Source organism: Sorex fumeus, unplaced genomic scaffold (assembly GCF_029834395.1).
Source record: "Sorex fumeus unplaced genomic scaffold, SorFum_2.1 ptg000240l, whole genome shotgun sequence".
Lineage (NCBI taxonomy): Eukaryota > Metazoa > Chordata > Mammalia > Eulipotyphla > Soricidae > Sorex > Sorex fumeus.
Genome location: NW_026606297.1, coordinates 1,579,395 through 1,605,082, shown reverse-complemented (window position 1 = coordinate 1,605,082; position 25,688 = coordinate 1,579,395). Strand labels below are relative to the sequence as shown.

Sequence of the window (25,688 nt, the reverse complement as noted above, 5' to 3'; positions counted from 1 at the left end):
CAAACTTGGGTCAACTTTGGGTGAGCGCGTTTACCCCTGCACCCCTTTAGCTGTGGTGCTTACAAATGCTTGCCCGGCTCGCACTCTTAGTTGAGGTGGTGGTGCTCGCTGCAAGGGCCCCACAGTGCTCACACGTGCTTGGTGCAGTGCACTTCCTGGTCATGGCACTTGCCTATCTTCTAGGTGAACCTGCAGGGCTTGGGGCAGAGGTGCCACACCACCCTTGGTGTTATTCCCACATAGCTGGCTGTGGTGCAGCCAGGCATCATCCGTAATGTCCAGAGATTGGCCACAGCAGAGCTACCCAGGTAGTGCCCAGCATGTGCAGAGAGGGGGTAGGGCTCAGGGAGTTGGGATTTGAACTCACGACCATCGGCTTAGAGGATGTCCTTCTAAAGCCATGTGCTGTGCCTTTGGGTTCAGGCAGCCTTTCTGCTGGGACCTTGATTGTAGTATGTAGTATTATTATTATTATTTTATTGAATCAACGAGAGATACAGGTCAAAGCTTTCATGTTCAAGTTTCAGTCATGAAACACCCATCCCTCCATTCATGGATGGAACACCATGACGGAACACCCATCCCTCCACCAGTGCACATTCTTCACCACCAATGTCCCCAGTATATGCCCCCCCCCTTTCCAACCCTCCCCCTGCCTCTATGGCAGACAATTTCCCCCATACTCTCTCTCTCCTTTTGGGCATTATGGTTTGCAGTACAGATACTGAGAGGCTATCACGTTTGGTCCTTTATCTACTTTCACGCACACATCTCCCATCCTGAGTGATTCCTCCAACCATCATCTATCCCAGCTGCCTTCTCCCCCAGCTCAGGAGTCAGGCTTCCAACTATGGAGCAATATTCCTGGCCCTTGTGTCTGCTGGTCCTTGGGTGTCAGTCTTAAGTGATTGTATTTCAAGTGCGTTCTCGCTTGCCCTTCGCAGACCTTGACCGACCTGGGGAGGATGTTTTCTCTGGAGATCTTGCTGATTTTCCCGCTCTAGAGCACAGCCCAGAAGCCGAGGATGAAGATGAGTTTGGTGTTGGCTTAGCCCAGGGGCTCCGGTGCAGGAAGGCGCGCTCAGACAGATGCCCTCCTGGCGGCGGGGACCGGCCGGCAGGGGCAGCTCCTGGCAGTGACCCCAACGTCCAGCTGATGAGAAACCTGGCCGGGGATGTCATCACCGCCACCGTGACGGCTGCCCTCCACGAGCAGCTGGAGGGTGCCAGGCAGGCGCTGGTCCAGGTGCTGCCCGGCGCGGGTGAGGACACGGACTCTGAGGAGGCCGACGACTTCGAACTCCTGGACCAGTCGGAGCTGGAGCAGATGGAGAGCGAGTTGGGACTCTCCTCAGACCCAGAGGCCGGGTCCAGACCAGGCTTCTTCTCGCAGCTGCTGGGAGGTGGCCACTAGCCTAGACCCCGGCCCACAGGACCGCCCCACGAACTACCAAAAAAATCCAAACAAGCAAAAAAAGAAAAAAAAAGGGAAAAAAAATGAACTGTGAGCTTTACTGATTACTTTAGATTGGGGTTCCTATTTCCCCTTCTGCAGTGAATTAATTGGATATATATCAGATGATCCAGATCAGTTTTCTTCTTCTTTTCTTGTTCTTGTTCTTCTTCTTTTCTTTTTTTTTTGTGGTGCTGGGGATCCAATCCAGGGCCTCACACATGCAAGGTGATGCGTTTTGCCTCCAAGGGACACCTCCCGGCCCCCCTCATAGTTTTATATGTCATTAGCATGGAAATGTATGTACTTCTTAAATGTATGTATAAGTGTATATGTTCGCAGGCATATACATATACTATGTTTTCAAAGATTAATATTAGGGGTTGTTTTTAAAACAAAAAGAAAACACCTAAACAAATCGAGACCCACCTATACTTCTTCTTCTTCCTTTTTTTTTTTGGCTCTAAAGTTAATTTCTCAACCACGCAAACTCATGGTAATTCACTGAAATATTAATTAGGAATACATGCGGAATCAGCTCCAAGTATGTCCCTCATACTTGGAAACAGTTAAATTTTTTTTTTGGTTAATTTTAATGTAAAAAGACAAAAAAAAAAAAGCAAAAAAATAACTGGGCAGACTTGGAAGATACTCGCAAAACTAATCCCTTAGGGAAAACTTCTGAAATATAAGTCACTCCTTGGCCTGGATGCATTGTCCCTACCATGCATTTCCTTGTTCTTTCCTTATTCTGGGCTGGGTCAGCACCCCACTGACCTCTGGGTCCCCCTCTTGCAGTGCAGCACCAAGCTCTAGAAAACAGGCCCTTCGATCACTTGAGATGCCGGTTGGGATATCAGCCAAGATTGAGCTGTGTTGTGTAGTTGTCATACATTTGTAAGAGAGCGGGCGCGGGGGGCCCGAGAGACAGGTCTACCTCACCTACTCAGAACAAGGCCGAATACTCATCTTCCATGCTCTGTCATGGGGAAAAGTCTCTTGCAATCATAAAACGAGTTCTGCTCTGTCCTGGGAGTGATCCATCAGCGGGAGAGAAGCAATAACTGGTTTTTATAGTCTGTGGCTTCCTGGAGGAGAAGAAACTGCTTGGTTTTAACACGTGTCTTCATTCGTCATTGGAATCTGTTTTCTTCTTGGGAGGCTGGAGCTTGACCTTAAGCTTTTTGAGGTAACCAAACTGGAGGCGGGGGATGGAGCTTATGGGTACAAGATAATGCTTGCCTGGCATGTGGGAGTTCCTGGGTTCGGTCCCCAGCACCACACAAATCCAACCAATGAAACAGACAAATTAATCTGTTTTTTTTTTTTAACAAAGGACTAAAGGGTAGCAATCACGTGGGTTTTGTTTTTGTGGCATAAATGTTCAGGAGTGTTGAGGGACCACGTCAGCAGTGATCAGCCGCCTCTTGAATTTTCTGTGGCCCGCAGGGAGGAAGAATAACCCAAGAATAGATGATGTCTGGCCCTCCACCCGTCCTTGCCTCTCGTTTCTTAAGACTGATGATAGGCAATCTGAATTTTAAGGTAGCATCTCTTATTTATTTTTTCTTCCTGAGGTACTAAGTATGTAGACTGAATTTTGCCAAATGTTGAGGGGAGGCTAGTTCCCGAAGACTCTGAATCCTTGCTTTTGTGAGGGACCTTCCATGTCCTCCCTGCCCGCTGGCTCTGTGTGATGACCTTTATTGCTACAAAGTGAGCGTGTGCCTTCATTCTCTTGCCTGTTTTGGTACAAGTGAAAATCTGGTTTTAGTGCTACAAACCATGTGGATTTGGGAGGAATCTGCCCGAATTCTATTCAGTAAGAATTTCTGGACCTGAAGAAAAATACAGTCACATTTATATAAAATAGTTGTTACCTGGACTCTTTTCTTTCTTTTCTTGCATGTATGTTTCTTTTGTTTAAAAAGTATCCTGGGGGGCTGGGGAGATAGCTCAAAGGGCTGGAGCTTATGCTTTGCTTGCAGAATATTCAGGACTCATTCCTGCCACCAATGCCTCTTCCCCGACCTCACCCCAGCACTGCCGGGGTGGCCCCAAATCCAAAGAATAAAATTAAAATACAGGATAGAAAACAGTATCTCCTGTCATCAAACCACAAGATGTAAAGATTATTTCAATTTCTTCATTATGGGGGAAAAAGTTAAGTAAAATAACCTGGATATTGAAGTAAGGTACACATGTCATGGCATGTACTTATAAGAAGATAAATTTAAAGGCTAATCATATGAACAATAAAACTAGAATCAACTACAAATTCAAAGTGTTCTGTGGGGGCTGGGGATGGCAGAGCTTTGCATGGGTGAGGCTCTGGGTTTGACCCTGGGTACTAAAATGAAAGTGTGTGTATGTGTGGGGTGTGTGTGTGTGTGTGTGTGTGTGGTAATGGTGGTTGTTAGATAGAAAAAGTACCAGCACCATGAATGGAACATCCTAGCTCTCTTGACAGAAGCTTTATAATTTATATAACAGATATTATTCAAGACTCGATGTGATTCTAATGCAACAATGGTTATTCATTCAAACAGATGCTGCTGACGTTTGTGTGAACTTTACTCGGGAGGGCGGTGGTATAAATAATGTTTCTGTTTGTAAGAAAAGTAATAATAAATTTTTGACTCATTACCGTGGGGGAGGGCCTGGCAAGCTCCCCGTGACGTATTCGATATGCCAAACACAGTGACAACAAAAGTCTCCAATGGAGACATTACTGGGCCCGCTCGAGCAAATCGACGATCAACGGGAGGAGAGTGACAGTGAGTGACAGTGACAGTGGGGGACCATCTTTATCCCGTTTCCATGAACATGTTTAGTCATTAGAATGTGAAATATGAATTTAAGGGTTTTTTATTTGTTTGTTTTTGGAATTATAGGAAAATGTTGCTCACTTCCTCTAGAAAAGATTGAGCAAAATAATACAATAGGAGTAGTGTGTATTTTTCTTTTTGCATTTTTGGGTCACACCTGGTAAAGCTCAGGTGTTACTCCTGGTTTTGCGTCCAGGAATTACTCTGGGAGGTGCTGGAGGACATCTGGGATGCCAGAGACTGAACCCAGGTTGGCTGTGTGCAAGGCAAATGCTCTACCCCTTATACTATCTCTCCGGCCTGATATTTTTGTTTTGATACTTTTGTTTAGTCTAGGTGGTGCTAGACCCAGCGGTGCTCAGGGCTTATTCCTGGCTCTGTGCTCAGGGGTCATTCTTGGCAGTGCTCAGAAGACCATGTGTGGTACCAGGGAACAGGCCTGGGTGGGACACAGGCAAAGCCAAGGCCTTACTCACTGTACTCTCTCTCTCTGGCCCCTGGTCTTACATATTTTGTCCTAAACCGTAGGGCAGAATTTAAGAAGCTTGTGCTTTTTGGACTGGAGCCATAGCACAGCAGGTAGGGCTTTTGCTGGCATAGTCCCAGGCCCTGAAATTCTTTTCCTGTGCTGGATTGAGGGACTTCCCAGATAGAGGAGGGCAGCCTGGAAGGGAGTCAGCCTCCCCTCTCATCCTCTGTCCTCTGTTTCTCTCGGGGCCCCACTAGAATATGTTAAAGGACACTGTGGTGTTGTGATTGGTGGTCAGAAGCATCGTGGTTTTGGCACTGCTGTTTCAGGCAGAGCTTCGAAAACCTTTGGAGCTGCCAAATGAAAAGAAAAATAACGGTAGTATAGTTTTTGTTTGTTTGGGGCCGTTCCTGGTGAACTTACTTCTAGCTCTGTGATCAGGGGTCACTCCTGGAGGTGCTCAAGGAACCATATGGGGTGGTGGGGATCGAACAGATTGGCAATATGCAAGACAAGTGCCCAACCCCCTGTATTACTGCTCAGTTCCTACGAGAGCACAGCTTTTAAAATAAAAGTATTTTGGGATGGATTTCTATAAAGCCCCTAAGTAACCTGAGGGTATGCTAATGACCCGGTGCTATGATTAGAGGTTTGGAACTTTCTAGTCCTCTCTCAGCACCAACCCTCCATACCCCCAAATCTGAGATGGAGGCTTGAAGTGCCAGTGATCAAACCAGGTTGTGTAATAAAATCGCCGTAAGAAATTTGAAAGGGGGGACCAGAGCTATAGTACAGCAGGTAGGGCATCTGTCTTGCACGTGACCGACCCAGGTTTGACCCTTTGCATCTCATACGGTCCCCTGAACACCTACAGGAGTAATTCCTGAGTGCAGAGCGAGGAGAAAGCTCAGAGCATCGCCCGGTGTGACCCAAAAAGAAAAAAAAAAAGAAGAAAGAAAAAAGAAATTTGAAAGGGCTTATTTGCAGAAGACACGGTTGGTGCTTCACTAGGGTTTGCTCCTGCTCCTCACTCCTCACTGTTCTCTCATGTGGAGGGACAAACTGGGCAGGAAGCCGCACTAGCCATGGCCCTTGGGGACACAGGGAGATGAAGGTGGGGCATGGAAGTGGCATTCAGAGCCTGCAGATCGCCCTCATCAGCCACAGTGGAACGGCCCCAGAGAAGGCGTGCTCTGGCCTGATCCGGGTGCCAAGGGCAAGAACCTGAATGTGAAGGGGCTGTGTGGGTGACCGCTTAGATTATGCCACCAGGAAGACTCCTGGTGGCGAAGGCTCCAAGACCTGAGGCGGCTTCCAGATGTGCATCCACAATGCTTCATAAACCCGCACAACCTATCGGAGATGGGTGTGGAGGTGGAGGTCACCATTGCGAATGCTTAAGTCTTTTATTAAAACCCATCCCCACCAGTTAAAAAAAAGGGGGGGTGGTGGCAGAGGATTCAAAAGGAAGGAGCTCAGAGTTCCAGTTGGTGAGCCAGAACTTATCAGGTGCAGAGTGGGAGGAGCACTCCAGCTTTGTGGGTCCAGAGCGCCTCTGCCAGGGACTATTCCAGATCTCACCAGCATTTCTGCGCCTGGCCTCTCGTTTGCATCTTTTAAGGCTCTCTGCAATGAACTGGCATTCTGGGAAGTGAAATGGTGTCCAGAATTCTATGAGCTTCTCCAGTAGGTTCACTGAACTTGAGGGGAGAACGGTGGGCCTCTGATGCTTACAGCCAGTCGATCCACACAGGTAACAGCGTGGACTTTCACTGGGCATCTGTAGAACGAAAGCCTCATGGGACTGAGCTCATAACTGGAGAATCTGATGCAGCAGTGAGCAGAGAGTCGCCAAGTGTCAGAGTATAGCTGAGGTACCAGGCACCCAACTTGTGATGGAAAATTGCTTGGTGGTGTAAAAATAAAAACATGCACATTGAAGGTAGATGATGTGCATAAAAGGTCATGGGGTATAGTGCATCCAGGCAAAGAAATGTTATCTTTTGTTTGGGGCCACACTTGGAGATGTTTGTGGGGTTGTTCTGGAGGCTTTTGGATCATCCGCTGATAGAATCTGGTCCTGGTGCAGACAGAGCATGCACTCACCCCTAGGGAGACTCTCCAGCCCACAAGTGTCTTTTTTGGTTGTACAATCAAATACATTTAAAATTCCAGATTGAGTTCTGTATAAACAAAAGTCTATTTCTCACAGTTCCGGAGTCTGGAGCCCATGATAAGGGTTGGTGGAAGGACACTTCTTACTGATTCTAGACTTCTTGCGTTCACATGCAGTTAGAGCCTGAGCCTGAGCCTCACCAATGCTAACAAGTTTCACATTCCAACCCCAGCACCTAGGAAATTTCAAGCCTGTGAATGGCAGAAGCAAGCAGCCAATTCAGGCCATAGAAGTGGTTGCATTTGAATTTTATTTGGAGTTTAGAAATATCGCAGGAAGCTTTGGAGCAAATGAGCAACTCAAGCTGGACTACATTTTCAAGAGCATTTCTAATCTTGGGACTTGAACCAGTAGTATAGCAGGTAGGTCACCTGCCTTTCACTAAGGTGACCCAAGTCCGACCACTGGAACCATCATTCCCTGAGCGCAGCTCTAACTGGCCAACCCCCACCCCCTGAATCCCTGTCTCCCAAATGGCTCGAATCTTTTTATGCTCTGGGCTGCTGGCTCTGAGGAATAAATACTCAATTCTGAACATCACTGGTTCCATGAAGCTCTGTAGGTGAGTCTAAATACTCTGGCATCCAGTTTCTTATGGAACCCTGCTCTAGCTGAGAACACAAAGTCCTTTTATTTTTGCATTACTGAATCACGGTGAGAGAGTTACAAAGCTTTCATGTGTGAGTTTCACTCATGCAATGATCAAACATCCAACCTTCCACCAGTGCACATCTTTCACCGACAATGTCCCCAGTATCCCCACCCCACATCCCAACCCTCTCCCGGCCTCCATGGCAGACAATTTCCTCTCCTTTGGGTTTACAATACAGATACAGAGAGGCTAGCACATTTGGTCCTTTGTCTGCTTTCAGCACACCTCTCCCATCCTGAACCATCCCTCCAACCATCATTGACTTAGTGATCCCTTCTCTATGCCAGCTGCCTCTCCCCGAGCTCATGAGGCAGACTTCCAACCATGGAGCAGTCTTCCTATCTACTATCCTTGGGTGTCAGTCTCATGTTATTTTATATTCCACAAACGCGTGCAGTCATTCTATGTCTGTTCCTCTCTTTCTGGCTTACTTCACTTAGCATGGCATTCTCCATGGCCATCCACTCATAAGCAAATCCCATTACTTCCTCTTTCCTAACAGCTGCATAGTATCCCACTGACACAAAGTTCTTTGGCACAAGTTTTCAACGAGATGCGCCGCTGTTAAAACCATGCAAGGGAGCTTCAAGATTTAATGCCAACTCGGCAGTGAAACCATTCATTACATCTTCAGGATGCAGTGCACGCTGAAACGATGACATTTCGGCTATCCTGGGCTAAGTAACTACACTGCTCCCTGTCCACTGAAAAAGTATTCCGTGTAGGGGCTGGAGCGATAGCACCTCGGGTAGGGCGTTTGCCTTGCATGCGGCCAACCCAGGTTCGATTCCCTGCATCCCAGATGGTTTCCTGGGCACTGTCAGGAGTTATTCCTGAGTGCAAAGCCAGGAGGAACCCCTGAGCATCGCTGGGTGTGACCCAAAAAGAAAAAAAAATTATTCCGTGTAGGATTTCTATTACTGGATAGATGCCTCAGAGACCTGGACCCTACGAAAACAGGATGAGAACGCTATTCGGGTCTCTCAAAGAGGAATCGAAAGAACTATGCTTGGAATATCATGATTCACTCAAATGAGAGATAGAATCCGGAGTTCTGATCTTCGTCAACGCTCAAGAATCAGAGACGCTGTCTCATTTGCCAAGACATCAAAAATCAGATGGGCTGGACACGTAATGAGGTTTACAGACAACCGCTAGACTAGAGCCATTACTGATTGGATTCCACGAGACATCAAAAGATCACGTGGACGCCCACCTATAAGATGTTCAGACTTCTTCGTCAAGACCCTAAATGATCGGTTTGAGGCTCTACATGTTCCTAAAACGAACAGATACCATTGGGCTACGCTAGCACGCAACCGGGATGGAGACGTTACTGGCACCCGCTCGAATAAATCGATGAATAACGGGGATTAAGCGATAAGTGATTAAGTGTAGGATTTCTAAGAAAGCTTGGATATTATTCCCGTGAGACCATGCCCGGTGAACCTCTTTGCTCTTGGTTGCAAACTTCATTTCAGAATCTTGTCTGAGCTCCCAGAAAGGTAGGAGTCTTGGGGGGGAGGGTGATGTTGTCCAAAAGTGGTCCTTGCCTTGGGGCCCTCTACTTAAGGATGCTCCAGGGATGCGAGCACGCCGTCTCGGAGAGGTCCCAAAGCCCCTCGCCCGGAGGGCCACTCCTGCAGGTAGGGGCTCCCGGGTTTCGAACATCCTACGCCGGTCCCCAGCGCTGTCACCGCTTCAAACCCGACACCCACGCCCCGGGAATGAAGCTCGAGCAGGCAGCAGCGGCGTCCTCCAATCCCCGCCCACCTCCGCCTCCGGGGCCGCCCAATCAAACGTCGACTTCGGGCCCCTCCTCGTCCACGCCCTCCCGCGGGCGGGCCGAGCGGGCGTGGGCGAGCCATCCAATCAGCACCCGGGTCAAGGCGGACGGGGCGGGGCGCCTCCCGGAGTCCCGCCTTGGAGAGGGCGTGACTTCCGGGGCCCGGCCAATCGGCTCCGGCTTCCGGCGCGGGCCGGAAGTCCCGCCGGCCGAACCCGGAAGCGCCCCGGAAGTGCCGCCTCCTCCCGCCGCCCGGGGCCCGGGGCCGCGCTCGCCGCCGCCACCGCCGCCGGCCCCTTCCCGCCCCGCGATGGCCACGGCCGCGGCCGCGTACACCTGCATCACCTGCAGGCTGGCCTTCGGCGACGCCGAGCTGCAGCGCGCGCACTACAAGACCGACTGGCACCGCTACAACCTGCGGCGCAAGGTGGCGGCGCTGGCGCCCGTGTCGGCCGAGGGCTTCCGGGAGCGCGTGTGCGCGCAGCGGGCGCCGGCCGAGCCGCCGGGCCGGGCCGGGCCCACCTACTGCGCCGCCTGCGCCAAGCGCTTCGCCTCCCGCAACGCCTACGAGAACCACCTGCGCTCGCGGCGCCACCGGGAGCTGGAGGCGCGCGCCGTGCGGGCCGTCACCCGGCGCCTGCAGCGCCTGCAGGAGAAGAGCCTGGAGAAGGGGCTGCCCGCGGGGCCGGGCGCCGGCCGGGACGCGGTCAACGCGGCCATCCAGCGGGCCGTCGCGGCGCAGCCGTCGCCCGGGAGGGCCGCCCCGGACGCCGAGCGCGACCCGCCGCCCCGGCTGCGCTGGTTCGAGCGGCAGGCGAGGAGGTGGGCCCGGCGGCGGGCGGAGGACGCGGAGGACGCGGAGGACGCGGACGGAGACGGTGAGCGACCCCTGCCGCGACGCTGCCCCGGGCTGGAGGCCGAGGCCCGGGCGGGTCCCGCCCTCGGCCGCGCTCCCGGGGGCTTCCCTGGCCGTCCCGGAAGTGACGTTGCGCCGGGGGGGTTCCCCGCCGGAAGTGGCGTCGCGCCGGGCTTCCCCCGCCGGAAGTGACGTTGCCCCGGGCCTTCCCAGCGCCCGGGCCCGTCTGCTGGGCTGGAGGAGGAGGAGACGGGGGTGGGCATCGGGAGGGAGGGACAGGCCACCGCCACGCTGGCCGGCCGGCAGTGCAGGGCGGAGTCCGGGCGCCTCCGACCCCGGGCCAGAGGCGGGGAAAGAAACAAGCGGTTTCCGCGGCTTCCGGCCCGGAAGGTGGAGCTGGCGCCGCGGGCTGCGCCGTCCTGCCCGTCCTGCCCGTCCTGCCCTGGGTGGGTCAGCTGGCCGGGCCTCCCTGCCCTCGTGCCCCTGCGACGCGCCCGTGTCCACCCCGGCTCGGGAGCAGCCGCCCAGGAGGCCTCCGCGGGCCGTGGCGTGTGCCGGGGAGGCGGGATTCGGGGGCTCCTGGCCCTGCGGCCAGTGTCCAGGCAGGAGCCAGCGGTCCGGCCTCCCTCCCTCCGCAGGGCCACGCGGGTCTGGCCACGCTCCCCGAAGGCTGGTCAGGTCCGGGCTGGTTCTGAGCGAGGTGGGCTCCCAGCCTACCTGCCCACCCGCCCATCCCTCCCTCCCAGCTTTTCCTTTCTCTGCCTCTTTAAAAAATCAAGAACCTCTTTTTTAGCTGAATCACAGTGATAAACACATTGACAAAGTCGTTCATGATTGGGCTCCGGTCATACAGTGTTCCAGCACCCTGTCCCAGCGCCAGTGTACATTTCCCACCGCCAGTGGTCAGTTCCCTCCCCTCCCCTCCCCTCCCCATGGCAGGCGCCTGCCCCTCTCCCTCCCCCTCCTCCCTCCCTCCCCCTCTCTCCCTCTCTCCCTCTTTCTCCCCCTCTCCTCCCCCTTTTTTTTCCTTTTTGGGTCACACCGGGAGGAAGCACAGGGGTTTCTCCTGGCTCATGCACCCAGGAATCGCCCCTGGCAGTGCTCGGGGGACCACATGGGATGCTGGGAATGGAACTTCAGTCCGCCCAGTGCAAGGCCCTGTCTGCTGTGCTATGGCTCCAGCTCCGGCCCTCCCGGTTTGGACCTTACGGTTTGCGATTCAGATACTGAAATGTTATCAGGTATATCCCTTTGCTTTCTTTCAGCGCGCAGTTTCTGTCCAAGATGATCATTTTCAACTGTTACTGCCGTGTTGGTCCCTTCTGTATCCTACCTGCCCTTGGCTCCCACACCCTCCCGTGGCAAGCTTCCGACCATGGGCCAGTCCTCCAGCCCCTGTTTACCCTGGCCTTGGATATTAAAAGGCCCTAAAAGGCCCTCCCGTTGATCGTCGATTTGCTCGAGCGGGCCCAGTAACGTCTCCATTGGAGACTTTGTTGTTACTGTGTCTGGCATATCGAACACGTCACGGGGAGCTTGCCAGGCTCTGCCATGCGGGCGAGATACTCTCGGTAGCTTGCCGGGCTCTCCGAGAGGGGCGGAGGAATCGAACTCGGTCGGCCGTGTTGGCCGCTTGTAAGGCGAACGCCCTACCCGCTGTGCTATCGCTCCTTGGATATTAGTCTCATTTTATACATATATATGTATATATATGTATAATTTCACTCAGCATGATACGCTCCATGTCCATCCTTTTATAAGGAGATTTAATGACTTCATTCTTTCTAACGTTCTCTGCCATTTTTGTTGAAGTACCGGAACTGTTACTCGTACCTCTCATACATACATCTCCCCAGCACCTCACTCGGGGTCGCTTGCCCCCACTTGGTATCCCAAGGGTGCCTCCCGCCCTCCCCTCCTCAGTGCTGTATCCTGAAGCTCCAGTTCCAGTGACTTTGTGTACTGTTTGTTGTGCCCATACTGTTTCTTGAGTTTTTTTAAAATTTTATTTTGATAAAGTTGCTCACCGTAGTTCATCACAGATAATATTCGGACATAAATCTCACCACCATGAGAGGAAGGTGTGTGAAGATTGTTGTGCTTCATCCTGGAGCCATTTAAGCCCTTGTATAAGAGATTTACGAGCATGTATGTTTAACCAAAACAAATGTGTGCTACTTTGGGTACATCGGTGGACTAGAGAATAAGAGGTCGTGGCCCGCTGCTCCAGGACGTTCTGTGTCACGCTCTTCTGGGAGCTTTATTTCATAGTCTCTGGTTCTTGGCCCTTGATAAGGTTACATGATGCTGGGGGCAGTTTGTGGGTGTGACTGCCAAGCTGCTGGAAAACGGGGGAGCAGGGGCAGGAGGCCTAGTCCTGTTCCAAGTGAGCTTTGAGATCTCAAGTCACATGCCCTGCATACTTGGGGTTTTCTGCAGTTTCCCCCATAGGTGAGGCTCGTCCGAGCCTGTGGAGAGCGGCTTTGAGTGTGGCTGTGCGGTTGGGTTCTGGAGGTTTCTGGCTGCCGGGATTCTGCTGGGATGGGGAGGGAAACTCCACCCGCCCCCCTCCTAGTTGCCCCGGTGAAGACAGCCTGGCGGGGTCAGGACAGTCTCTGTTTCTTTAGCTTTTAAAGTAACTTCGTGTTCCGACCCTCCTTGCTAGATTGGGAAGATCTTGATTCCGAGGAAGAGCTGGAGTGTGATGATGCTGACGACCTGGATGATTCTGAGGAGGAGGAGGAGGAGGAGGATGAGGAGACTGGCGGCAGCCCCCCGCTTGGTGCTATCCCAGTTACGGACTGTCTGTTCTGTTCCCATCACTCCAGCTCCCTCATGAAAAATGTGGCTCATATGACGAAGGTCCACAGCTTCTTTATTCCTGATATCGAATATCTCTCGGATCTTCGGGGCCTGATTAAATACTTGGGTGAGTCGAGTTTTCCTTCTGAAAAACGAGGAAGGACCCCGTGAGGGGGCTGGTGGGCAGGGCTCAAGGGAACCTTTCTTCATGCTCGTCATCGGTCTCTGGTCCAACTACAGGCCTGGTTTGTGAACTGTCCGTTTGACTTGCGAGCGGTAAATGGTGAGATTCACTGGCTAGGAAAACTGCTCCAGTTTCTCCTCAAATTGTTTTCCCAGGAGAGAAGGTCGGAGTTGGGAAGATCTGCCTGTGGTGTAACGAGAAAGGAAAATCCTTCTACTCCACGGAGGCGGTGCAGGCGCACATGAAGGACAAGAGTCACTGCAAGCTCTTCACAGACGGGGACGCTGCTTTGGAGTTCGCAGACTTCTATGATTTTAGGTGAGTTTGGCTTGCAGGGGAAGTGCAGTTAGTTCCTCTGTGTTGAGGTGGGTCGGAGGTGCGCCCAGCAGCCCCTGTGCGGGGCAGCCTTGTTACGTTGGGAGAGGGCATGCGATGGCCCCTGGGCTTCACCTGGCCGTGCTCAGGGAGAAGTTTGGAGTTTCAAAACTTTTGTGTTTTTCTTATTTCTCACGAGGAGTGAAGAAAATTTCAGTTAGTCACTCGGGTCCTGTGTAGGGGTATTTGATTATGTTTTTTTTTTTTAATTTTTATTTTATTATTATTTTGCTTTTTGGGTCACATCTGGTGATGCACAGGGGTTACTCCTGACACAGGAATTACTCCTAGCGGTGCTCAGGGGACCACATGGGATGCTGGGAATTGAACCTGGGTCAGCTGTGTGCAAGAAAAATGCCCTAACCACTGTGCTGTTGCTCCAGCCCCTGATTTTTTTTTTAAACCACTTTTCCCTGGCGAAGAGCACTGTAGCTGAGCGCCAATTATTATTGATCATAGTGATTACTTTTTTTTCTAAATGGATTTGGAGGCTGCACGATAGTACGGCTGGTTGGGCCTTTCACAAGGCTGACCTGGGTTCAATCTCCAGCACCACATATAGTCCCCCGCGCCCACTTAGGAGTGATCCCTGAGTGCAGAGCCAGGAGTAAGCCCTGAGCACTGCCAGATGTGATCCCCTCAAACAAGCAAACAATTGGATTTTGTCTTAGTATTAACATTTTAGTGTGTGTTTCTCCGGTTGCTTTCTGTGTGTAGTGGTGAAAATATCTAGGAACATTGAGATTCTTCTGTTTGATACAGTAATTGCTGGGTATACTTATATGACTGTTTAAGTTAATCAGAAATTAAGTTAATCAGAAATTTAGAAATTATGAGAGGGGGGAAGGGGAGAGGAAGAGAGGAGAGGAAAGTACCTGCCATGGAGCATAGAGGCAGGCTGGGGAAAAAATCCAGGTGACAGACACAGGGTCATGGGTAGAGGGATCTTGGGCACTTTGCTTGTGAAATGAGGTAAGTACATCAGCACCATCGTAAGCACATTACTTTAGTGATTTTTTTTAAAAAATAGTAAAATTTCATTCCTTTAATAATCTAATCATTGTATTATTTATAGAATTATAGCACATAGAACTTCCTGTTATCATCGAGTAGTATTCTAGAACATTGCTCTAGAACTTTAAAAACATTTTTAAAGTTCCAAATTGAGTTAATATTGGATTGCTCCATTGTATGCACTTCAGGCCCTCTTAGTCACAATTCCTCCCACGTTGCCTTGTTTTCCATAGTACGGGGAATTACTATCGCTTCTCCAGTGCTGCCCCTTCTTCTCTCTTGGGCAGCCTTTCTGCACACAATTCAGTTACAGATTTATTTGAAAGAGTTTTAGGATCATGGCGATACTCAACGAAAGCTAAAGGACTTGGGGCTGGGGACTAGTACAGTGGGCGGTGTGTTTGCCTTGCGTGTCGCCGACCCAGGTTCGATGCCTGGTACCCCGTATGGCCCCGTGAGCTTACCAGGGCTGATTCCTGAGCACAGAGGCCGGAGCGAGCCCCGAGTACTGCCATGAAAAACAGCAACAACAACAAAACCAGAAATCACAAAGATTTCCAGTATGCCTCTTGCAGGTATTTCGTCCCGCATACGCACACCGCCACAGACGTTCTACACAAAAACACAGACACATGTACCACGACCGCCATCACTGTCGCTGCCACCACATACATTATCCTCACATACTCTACCGCCAACAGGCGTAACCTTCATTACAAAAGTTTTCTGTGTGTTTTTTTTTTCCCCCTTTGACTTCTTAACTACTCCAGTATCTGGATGTGACACTGTTTGTCCATTCACCTGTTAAAGGGCATCTTGGTTTTAAGAGTTTGGCGGCCGATGCAGCAAGCTGCCACAAACATCCACATGCTGGTGCTTGTGTGGGTGCGGTTTCGGCTTCTGTGGGGTCAATACCAAGCAGCACGATTGTCGGGGGCCTACGCTAAGCATCGATACAGTTTGAAAGAACCACCGTTTCCGCCTGCGTGAGAAGTGACTGCACCTTCTTTTGTCTGTTTTGTGTCACGCGCTGCTGTGCCTGGGGCCTGCTCCTGAGCGAGTGCTCAGAGGCTCCGGCAGTGCCAAGAGTCCCCCACGCACGTGTGTTCCACACTGCAGATAGGCCTTTCTGCAGTGCTCCAGGCGGTGAATGGTTCCTGCTGCTCTGCCCTTGGCCAGGTTTCGGTGGTGTCAGTATTCTGAGTTTTGGGGTTGTCAGTGTTCTGCCGTGGGGAGTGGTGTGTCCTTGTTTCCGTTTGCATTTCTCTGAGAACGTGATGGGGACCATCTTTTCGCATGCTTATTTGCCATCTGCACGCTTCAGTGACATCTTTGTGAAGGTGTTTGGTCCATTTTTAAATCGGATTGTTTGATTTCTTATTGCATTTTAAGAGTATTAATAGTCTTTTATGAGAGGTGCCTGTGACAAATATCTCATCCTAATTTGTGACTTGACCGTTTTTTCTGGTTTTTTTTGCTTCTTGGGTCACACCCGGCGATGCACAGGAATTACTCCTGGTTCATGCACTCAGGAATTACTCCTGGCAGTGCTCAGGGGACCCTATGGGCTGCTGGGAATCGAACCCAGGTTGGGTACGTGCAAGGCAAACACCCTACCCGCTGTGCTATCGCTCCAGCCCCAACCTTTTATTCTTTACACCGTGTTTTACAAAGGAGAAGCTTTTACTTTTATTGAAGGCCATCTGGACAGTTTTCATGGCTTCTCCCTTTGGTGTCTCTCTGAAAAGTTTTTTCTGAACCTCGTCACATAGCCTTATTCAGGAGATTCTCTTCGAGGAATTCTTACGACTTCATTTTGCACGTAGGTCTGTGATTCATTTTCGCTTGTTTTGCTCTCTTCCTGCGAAGAAAATGCCCACCGTCGAACCCCTCTTTAAAGCTTCTCAGTGTTGGGGCCCTGGCGCGCTCTGTCCCACCACTGACCCACCTGACTTTGGCATTGCTCATTTGCATGTAGGACGAGTGTCTTTCAGCTCGATTTGAGGTGTGTGTCCAAATTCATCGGTGCGTCTCACTGTTTCAGGAGTAGCTACCCAGACCACAAGGAAGGGGAGGATCCTGACGAGACGGCGGAGCTCTCTCCAGAGAAGAACTTGGAGTATGACGATGAGACCATGGAGCTCGTTCTGCCTTCAGGTGAGCATGTTGTCAGGAATGAGTTCATGCACTGAGGCAACTGAGAGGTGTTTCAATTAGCTCCCTCCCATCCATACAGAACAGTGCAAATTTTTTTTTTTATCAAGCAAATTTTCTCGTAGGGGAAGGTTACTCGTGACACGACTTCATTTCCCTCCTCACACACCAGCTGTTGCCCTAATCTAACACAACCCAGGATTTCTGCCTTCTTAAGAATAGATAAAGCTGGGGCTGGAGCCATAGCACAGCAGGTGGGGCATTTGCCTTGCACGCAGCCGACCCGAGTTCGATTCCCAGCATCCCATATGGTCCCCCGAGCACCTCCAGGAGTAATTCCTGAGTGCAGAGCCAGGTGTAACCCCTGAGCGTTGCCAGTTGTGACCCAAAAAACAAAAAAGAAAAGAAAAAAAACAAGAATAGATGAAGCTTAGAACTAGATCCCTTGTCCCTTCCTCCTTTCTCCTGCCAGTTCAGAATGCTGCACCTTGTACCGGCCCAGCGTTCTGTGGTTGGGCCCAGTGCATTCAAGCCTCATCACAATCTTTTTTTGTAGTTTTAACTTTTCCCCGGGAAACTCGCTTAGTTAGACCTCTGCAACCACTCTGCTTCCTGTCATGGCGCTGTTTTCCCTGGGCAGACAGAATCCTTCCCTCTTTTTTGCTGTGCGGGGCTACTTTGTGAGGCTGATACTTGTCACGTTTCTTACAAAGAGTCCAGCAGGTTTTCATTATGTTTACCAGGCCTGCGGGAGCAGTATCCGCGAGAAATGCAGGACATTTAAACATTGGATTGGACCTTTCCGTTCTCATCTCTCTGTCCCCATCCAGACTTTTCACATTAGTCTTGGCTTTATTCTTTGAACCAATTCCTGGTTCCTTCTGTTGCCTGTAATCTGACAGGGTACTGCCTGATCGCACAGTGCCCAGGTTGTCTGTTTGTGCTGACTGTAGAGGAGCTTTGGAGTGTAAATTCTACATCTTTGCTTGGCGTTGCTCAGTTCGTAATAGTGGCGATTTATCCTAGGAAGGAAGAAGAAGAGAAGCCAAGATGACGAGAAACTCGCGCTTTTGTTGATAATTGTCTCCTCTTAGCTGGAAAATGGGAAAAGTTATAGAACATGTGAGAAACATAGGAATGGGGAAGTGATATCTTACTAGTAATGATACTTCCTTAGGAGCACGTGTTCGGGCAGCCTCATTCATCTTTACAGTAACATGTGAGTTAGGTTCCATAATCCTTATTTGACATAGAAGTCAACGGAAGTTTCGACTGGGCGGTAATTTACCGATGATCGTAGACCTGGACCGTGAAACCTTTTTCCCACTTGCTGTAGTGGCGGGGACAGAGCAGCCACTCTGTCGCTGTAGTAAGGAAACCCGATCCGAGACCTTCCTGCTAAGGAATCGACAGCCCTCTGGTTCAGAACAAACAACTCTCTCTCGGGCTCAGAAGCGCTTCTAGAGCAGCAGGAAGAGAATGAAAAGGCTTCAACGTGTGCTGAAGACAGAGTTCTCTGCACAGTGATAGGGAAGTCATAGGTGCCGTGGAGTCTCGTGTCTAAGCAAGGCCTGGCTTGTGTGTCAGAGCCACTTCCATCCTGGTTCTTCGGGAGGAATGCCCGCCCAGAGCGTCACAGGCAGGGCGCAGCTCTCCTGAGACTGGCTCGCTGGTTTCTGTCTGCGGGGCCCCAGAAAGCTGGCAAGAAGCTCCATGTGGCACAGTGCAATGGTCAGGAGACCTGGGTGAGTCTTGGTAAGAAACGCAGCCTCTGCATCGCCTGGACAGACCTGCAGCCAGTCTGTTGCCCAGCTCTCCTGCACACGGCGGGACAGAAGGGCCCTCACACTTCTTGTCAGGATTGCGCCAGCCCAGGTTCAGTGGCGGCCTCTGGGAGGGGAAATACGTAGTCTGAGAGAAACCTTATTCCGGACCTAAGATTTTTTTTCTTGGGTCACCCAGCGATGCACAGAGGTTACTCTTGGCTCTGCTCTCAGGAATTACTCCTGGCGGTGCTCGGGGGACCCTATGGGATGCTGGGAATCGAACCCGGGTAGGCCACGTGCAAGGCAAATGCCCTGCCTGTTGGGCTATCGCTCCAGGCCCTTTAACCTAAATTTTGAAACAAAGCTCTTCGGTTTTCTAGAAAACACATTTCCTAGGATATCCGAGCCTGCCAAGAGTAACAAGTCAGAAAAAGGTTATTAGAATGATCCCCCCCGCCCCCCCACCCCCCTTTGCATTAACTAGGCACAATCCTCAGTGGCTTTTGAGGAGTTTTTCCTTTTTGGTTTTTGGCCTCGCCTGGCTGTGTGCAGAGATCACTCCTGGCTCTGTGCTCAGAGATCACTCCTGGTGGGGCTCGGGGGACCATACGGGGTGCTGGGGACTGAGCCCCGTTGAGCCACAGGGAAGACAAACGCTCTCCCTGCTGTGCTTCTGCCTGACCCTTGCTCCTCCTCTTGGACCCCTGCTCCTCCTTCTGAGAATGCAGTGTGTTGCTTGTTTCCTCAGAGCAGGGTGTCACGCAGAAGCCACTTAAACCCTTGCTGGCAGCGTGGTGAGAGGGAGGCACGACTCGCAGGAAGGCGATGTGGACGGGAGAGCAGGCAGCCTTCTGGGCAAGGACCCCGGGGCTGACCGTTGAGTGGCCTGCCGCCGGAGGCCGTGGGTTGCTGAGATTGGCAGGGACGGACCCTGGCTTTTGTCGTTCCCAGCGTTAGCCCTCGTTGCGGACTAGTGTTCTTCTTAAAGCCTTGGAGACGGTCTCGGGACAGGGCTTGGACTTGAGCGTGGAGAGGCTGAGGCAGCAGCTTCAGGGTTAGGTCACTGCCCGCTGCTGCCTTTTGACAGACACTTGGGCAGGGGCCCTGCCACCCCTCGCTTCTCACCAGGCCCTGCAGGCGCAAGGGCCCCGGCAGACTTCCGGCAGACGACACCTTTGGTTTCTTTGCCTCTGGGGAAGCGCGTTTTCTCTGGGGACGACTGTGGTCTCTTCGGAGTGTGTGACCTGAGGATTAAGGACCACTGAGGAAAGTGAATCGACGTTTGCTGCCTTCCTGGGTCTCCTGGGGGAGAGGGCTGCCCCCAGAGGTGCTCAGGGGGTCCCAGGGCTACTACCGGGACTGGGGTGCCTGGTACTGGGGACCACCTCCACCCCTGTGTACCCAGGCCCCCCAGGGCTCCACCCAGAGCATCCCAGGAGACTCCAAGTCTGTCCCGGAGTTCCCGGGGGTCCAGCCCAAGCCCCGTGCTATCTCCCCAGCCCCCCATAGCTTCACCCATCAAGTGCTGAGGCTTTTGATCGAATTCAGTACGTACAAACAAAATACAGTGCATTAAAAACTGTTAGATTCTGACTCCCCCCCCCCCCCCCCCCCAGTTTGACGTGAATGCTTTTAATATCGTGAATTCTTTGATCGCTTGAAAGGCCAGCCATCCCCGATGCATCCGGTTGTAAAGCCGCGTGTCCTTCTAGCCGTTAGTTTTTGCCTGTGTCTCGGGCCTCGTCTGCAGGGTTCTGAACCGTGCCAAGAAAACCGGGAATGCGCTGAAGAAATGCTGGCCAGGCATGGAGCGGCATCACGGCGGTGCGTTTGCTGATGTCCCCTGCCTTTGGGCGGACTGACCCTGGACACCCCTCTGTGATCCCTGCCCCAGGGCCTGCCTGGATACGTGTGTGTGTCGGCATGATGCTGGAGTTGGAGAAGGATTCGAACGCGAGTGCTGAGAGAGATTTCATTCTTTGCGTTCAGAAGCAGAGGCCCTCTGGACGCCAGATCCCCGCTGTCCAGCGCCAGTGACCGTGAGGCTCCAGGAGAGGGCACTGCAGGCATTTGTCTGGGAGCCACTGGGCCGGCCCGGCTCCTTGAGCTCTTTTAGTTTCCTTGTACCCGGGTAGGATGGAGCGGCTGGGCGTGAAGACACGGCCACCTGAACTGCTGGCCAGCCCGGCGGGCCCAGGGATGTGCCGTTCATCGTCTCTCGCGGCTCGCGGCCGGGGCCCTGGCTTCCCCCCACCAATCCCCCCTCTCCCCTACGCCGACCTGCAGGAGCGGCAGCCTCGGGCGCCCAGTTTGCTGTGCCGACAGCGTGGACAGGCTGCAACTTCGCCACGGCTCACACACGGCTCATCTGCTGGGCACGGGCAGTTGTAAATCCTGCCCCTTGCCGGGCTCTGAGGGGGCGGCCGAGCCCGCTGCTCCTGGCCCGTGACGCCCAGTGTCACACTCGTGCTGCCTCTGACTGACACAGGTCGGGCAGGCTACGTGCTTGGAGTTTTGCCTTGCTGACAGAAACCTTGGCGCTGAGAAATGACGCGCTTTCAGGGGTATTTTTAAAAGCTGACTTCCTGGCCTTCATCCCCATATGCTGCTTAATAGAAACATATAGGGGGGTGGGGTGGGGTGGGGTGGGGTGGTGTGTGTGTGTGTGTGTGTGTGTGTGTGTGTGTGTGTGTGTATCTAGCATTATCATGGAATGATGTTGAGCTAATCGTCACTGTGAGCCCGGAGCTTCCTTAGCCTGCATCCCCATATGCTGCTTAATAGAAACATATGGGGGAGGTGTGTGTGTCTGTCTGTCTGTCTGTCTCACATTATCATGGAATGATGCTGAGCTGATTGTCACTGCGAGCCCGGAGCCTCCTTCCCTGCCATCATAAATAGGAATCCCAGTAAACAAAGTTGGCATTGGCTGCTGGAGTCCGTTCCTCAGCTCCGTCTCCTTTGCTGGGCCAGGAGCTTGGTGACTCTTCTGTTGCCAGAATACCCAAGTCGGCATGTTTCCATTCATACCCGGGTGTCTGTCGCTTCTGAGTTGAGAGTCTCTTAAACAGTCTGAGCCCTAAAGGAACACTGGAAAGGAGCTATTTTTTTTTTCCCCACGTGGCAAGTGAACTGTTAGTTCAGGCACTTCACCGGGTCCTAGGATTTGCTAGTCTTCCTGTCAGTTAAAGGTCTGCGTCTTAAAAACAGACGCATGTGTCAGCCAAACTAACGGCATCCTGTGTGCGGCCTGACATAGAAGACTTTCTGGAAGGTGGTCTTCTTCATATGAACGTAGAGATTTCTTGGAAACTGAACACGTGGCCCTTGGACCCCGTCTCCTTGGCCATTCTCAGTGGGAGTGACAGTTGGTGCCCTGAGTATGCTGTTGTTGAGCCTGAGGCGTGCGTCCGTCTGTCTGGGGGCAGGTGATGACTCGTGTCCTAATGAACGGTGCTCAGACCAGTGGTCAGGGCCACGCCACCTTCCGATTGGGCCTGGAGCTGCTCACCCCAAAGGCTTACCCTTGAGTTTCACCCGCAGTGGAGTCCACCCCAGCTGTAAGGGAGGTTGGCACCGCTGTCCTGGAAGGGGTGGTTGGGCAAGAGACCTTCATTGCGGACAGCGTGGTCTTCCCAGGGCTGCCAAATCAGCAGCGCAGGAGACGGTCTCGTGCCCAGGGTCCCGAGGGCCAGTGCTTGTTCATGGCAGGTTTCCGCTCTTCAGAAAGCTGGAAGTCGTCTCTACGCTTTTGTACGAGTGACAGTCGGGCCAGGATTCCTTGTGAGGAGGGCACCGGCGGATGTTGGGCAGCTGGCCCGCCCCCTGCCAGTACGCTCCCAAGGGCACGGACCACCGTTAACCACCTCAAGCTTGCGGCAGGCCAGCCAGTCACCCCCCGGAGATCGCGTGCAGTTGAGGCTTTGAGCACAGGAGAGGTGGATCGATCTCTTGATGCAAGCTTAGCTTGCGTGCCTAACCATCGGGGTTGTTCCGTGTTTAATCTTTTTCTAAAATTTTTCTTTAAAAACCCTTTTACTACGGTGCTGTGGTTTATCCAGTTGTGAACACAGTCGTCTCAGGCATTCAATGTTCCAGCACCGATCCAGCACCACCACTGTGACCTGCCCTCTTCTTGGTGTCCCCAGTGTCCCACCCGCTAACCCCAGCTGCCCCCTTGGCAGGCCCCGTGAATTCACTTCATATTGTTTGTCACAACACGGAGGCGAATGGAATCCTAAAATCTTGGGCCAGTAAGAGTCACGTTGAGTAGGCCAATCGTTAGATCTCACAGTGGTTCACTGAAGTCCTTGAGCATTTCTGGGGCTGGTTGGTGCTACGGTGTCACTCTTTTCACTCGCTGAGTTTGGTGGTCTTCAGGGCGCCCCTCCCATCACGTTTGCTGTCGTCCTACGGGGCTGTCAGCACTTTGAAATCGGGAGGCGTCGGCTGTGCTGTCCGGGAGTTGTGGATTGGAGTGGTTTAGTGACTTGGTTGAGGCCTGGTTGTGTTGCGGGGCCGTTTGGGTGTCGGGAGTGGCTGCGGCCTGCTGTGTTTTCAGGCAGAGGGGGGCAATCTGCTGGCCCCCATTCTGAGAAGGCAGGCCCCAAAGTTTTCAGCCTGGACCCATCTACCTGAGAAGGTCTCCTCGAGGCATCTATTATTTTCAAGATCTCTTGTCTTGTGTTTAATCCTTCGTTTCTGAAAACAAAATTTTTAGTATTTCCTGGGGTCCTGCTATTCATTTGTGTTGTTTGTTCTTGTTTTATTTTGTTTTGTTTTGGGCCTGTACCAGGCTGTGCTCAGGGCTCACTCCTGGCTGTGCTCAGGGCTCACTCCTGGTGGGTTCAGGGGACCCTCTGGGATGCTGGGGATTAAACCCGGGTAGGCTGTGTGCAGGGCGAGTTCCCTGCCCTCTGCTCTGACTCTGGCCCATCTGTTACGCGTTTGTGTGGGGGTTGCTGTATGAATTTTTAGTGCCGCATTCTGTAGATCCATATTCAGTTTTGCACATACCCACGCCTTGCTATTCTCTCTCTCAGGGTTTGGGACTCTGCTTGGCAGTGCTCAGTGCTTACCCCTGGCTGTGTTCAGGAGACTGGCTGTGGTGCCAGGGATCAAACTGGGGCTGACTCCTGTACTGTCTCTCCAACCCACCATTTCTTTCTCTTTTTCCTTTTTCTACCTTTTTTTCTTTTTGTAAAGCTTTCTGGCATTACCTTTTGGGACTATTGCTAAGAAGCCGCTGAGCCTTCAGCCGGTAGAGCTCAGTTCGTTCTGCCATGGCCATTGTTTCTCCACGTCTGCCGTGGAGTGCCCCCGTTAGGCTGTTTCGAGGAACTCTCCCACTGGCTGTTTACTGTCGCTCTTCTGGAAAACAGGTGCCAGAGTGGGCCACCGCTCCCTGATGAGGTACTACAAGCAGCGCTTCGGTGTGACCAGGGCTGTGGCCGTCGCGAAGAACCAGAAGGCCGTGGGCCGAGTGCTCCGGCAGTACAGAGCCCTCGGCTGGACCGGTGGCACAGGTAGGGCCGCGGGCTGGGCCCGGTCTCCCCGCTCCCTGCTGTCTCCGTGTCTCTGCTCACGTCTCCTCTGGGAGAACCGCTTCTTGGCGCCAGGGGTTTCCCCGCACTGCTTGTTACGTTGATGGCAAGACGCCCAGAGCTCCAGGGTGTACTCCCTTCCTATTTCGGGCATTGCATACGGGCCATTAGCTTTTCCAGAAGAGGAGAGTTACAAAAGCGATTATTTTGTGATTAGCAAAGTTGAAGACCGTCTTCGAGGTTCCCCAGAGGAGTCAGTATCCATACAGCGAATAGCAGTGACCCTGAGGGACTGTGACTCCCTCTCGGTGTCAGAGACACATGTAAGCTCTTCGGCAGTGACAGGAGCAAACCGCTGAAGTCGGAGGCTCCTCGTTGATAAAGCGGAGGTGGCGGGAGTGGGTCCCCTTGGGGACTCTGTGCAGGTTGAGTGTCGTACCACGCCTGTGCGCATGCGGGCTCCTTCTTACCCTGCCCAGGGAAATCAAGGTAGGTCAAGGCAGGAAGCAGCCTCCTCACTGAGAGTGGACAGGTGGACATCCCACACCAGCCGATCCTCACTCTCCTGACGCTCCTGCCACTCACCTCGGGGGCAAGAGCATCCTCTAGAGGACCGAGGGAGAAGAGCTGCCTCCGATGGCCCAGGAAGTTCTAGGCAGCTCAGATTTGGCGGCAGGTCGCCGAGGTGTCCGCACCCGCCTGCAGGTGGCCGGGCCCAGCTCTGGCGTGGAGGTCCTTTTCTCTGTTAATGTCAGGAATTCGCCAGGACTCCTTGACCCCCAAGGTTCATCAGCTCTTTGCTCTTCGGGCCGTGTTTGCGTGCATGTGCGCATGTGTGTGTGTACGTGACCCGGACACACATCAACTCCAAGGCCCTGTGGGTGGAGAACCGCGTTCATGACTCCCGTGTGCGCTGACTGGGAGACCGGGATTCGTCTGATCCTGGAGAACAGTCCCGGTCTCATTTCTCACCCCTCCCTTGCCACAGGGGCAGCCCTCGCGCGGGAGCGGGACATGCAGTACGTCCAGAGGATGAAGTCCAAGTGGATGCTGAAGACGGGAATGAAGAACAACGCCACCAAGCAGATGCACTTCAGGGTCCAAGTGAGATTCTGAGTCGGCCGAGGACGCGCAGTCGTCCCCAGCTCCGTGGCCCCGTGCCCGAGGACTAGCTGGGCCGGCCTGTGGGACGCATCCGATCGCTGCTGCTTCTCTCTCCCGGTCCTTCGTTTGTCCTGATCAGGCAATAAAAGCCAGAGTCAGCGGCTTTCAGGTGTCGTTTCTGGAGAGCGTTTTCTCCCGAGTGAACGCTGTCTGTGAGATGCCATGGCAGGCCCTTGCTTTATTGCTCCCAGGATACAGGAGGCGGTGCCGCTCGTCTGCTCCGAGTTTGCCTCTCAGGAGAGAGACATGGCACGTCAGGGCTCAGGGCCTCCATGAAGGGGCTTCGAAGCTTGTGCAGGAGCTTGTGTTAGTGTGAGCACTGTGGCAACCCAGGGTCTTTATGGCTCAGTGTAAGCATGCAAAGAAGCTGCCGCCTTGCCCAGAGCAGTTATTTTAGGAAGCAAAAGAAATGTAGAATGCTTCGATTTCAGCATATTTCCATGCAAAATGACAGCCCCTCACTACC

The 25,688-nt window shown here is 52.6% G+C and overlaps 2 protein-coding genes across 2 annotated transcripts in view; both read left to right on the top strand.

The window, feature by feature from the left end:
- RETREG1 (reticulophagy regulator 1) overlaps nt 1-3,338 on the top strand; it is a 50,365-nt gene extending 47,027 nt beyond the window's left edge. Inside the window, exon 7 of the mRNA XM_056108972.1 lies at nt 945-3,338. Coding sequence (XP_055964947.1) covers nt 945-1,414 — 470 coding nt within the window. The 3' untranslated portion in view covers nt 1,415-3,338. The remainder of the gene's footprint in view (nt 1-944) is intronic.
- Nucleotides 3,339-9,623: 6,285 nt separating this feature from the next.
- ZNF622 (zinc finger protein 622) lies at nt 9,624-25,315 on the top strand. The gene is made up of 6 exons (XM_056108961.1): nt 9,624-10,242; nt 12,886-13,149; nt 13,362-13,524; nt 16,640-16,752; nt 23,897-24,040; nt 25,047-25,315. Exons 1-6 carry the CDS (start codon nt 9,675-9,677, stop codon nt 25,172-25,174), a joined length of 1,380 nt encoding a protein of 459 aa, XP_055964936.1. The 5' UTR covers nt 9,624-9,674; the 3' UTR covers nt 25,175-25,315.
- The last annotated feature ends 373 nt before the right edge of the window (nt 25,316-25,688 follow it).

What these genes read in the sequence shown, in the direction of transcription:
- ZNF622 (XM_056108961.1), top strand. Translation starts at nt 9,675, where the DNA reads ATGGCCACGGCCGCGGCCGCGTACACCTGCATCACCTGCAGGCTGGCC. An exon ending in GGAGGACGCGGACGGAGACG is followed by an intron (nt 10,243 to 12,885) that starts GTGAGCGACCCC and finishes CCTCCTTGCTAG; the next exon opens with ATTGGGAAGATCTTGATTCC. An exon ending in GCAGACTTCTATGATTTTAG is followed by an intron (nt 13,525 to 16,639) that starts GTGAGTTTGGCT and finishes TCACTGTTTCAG; the next exon opens with GAGTAGCTACCCAGACCACA.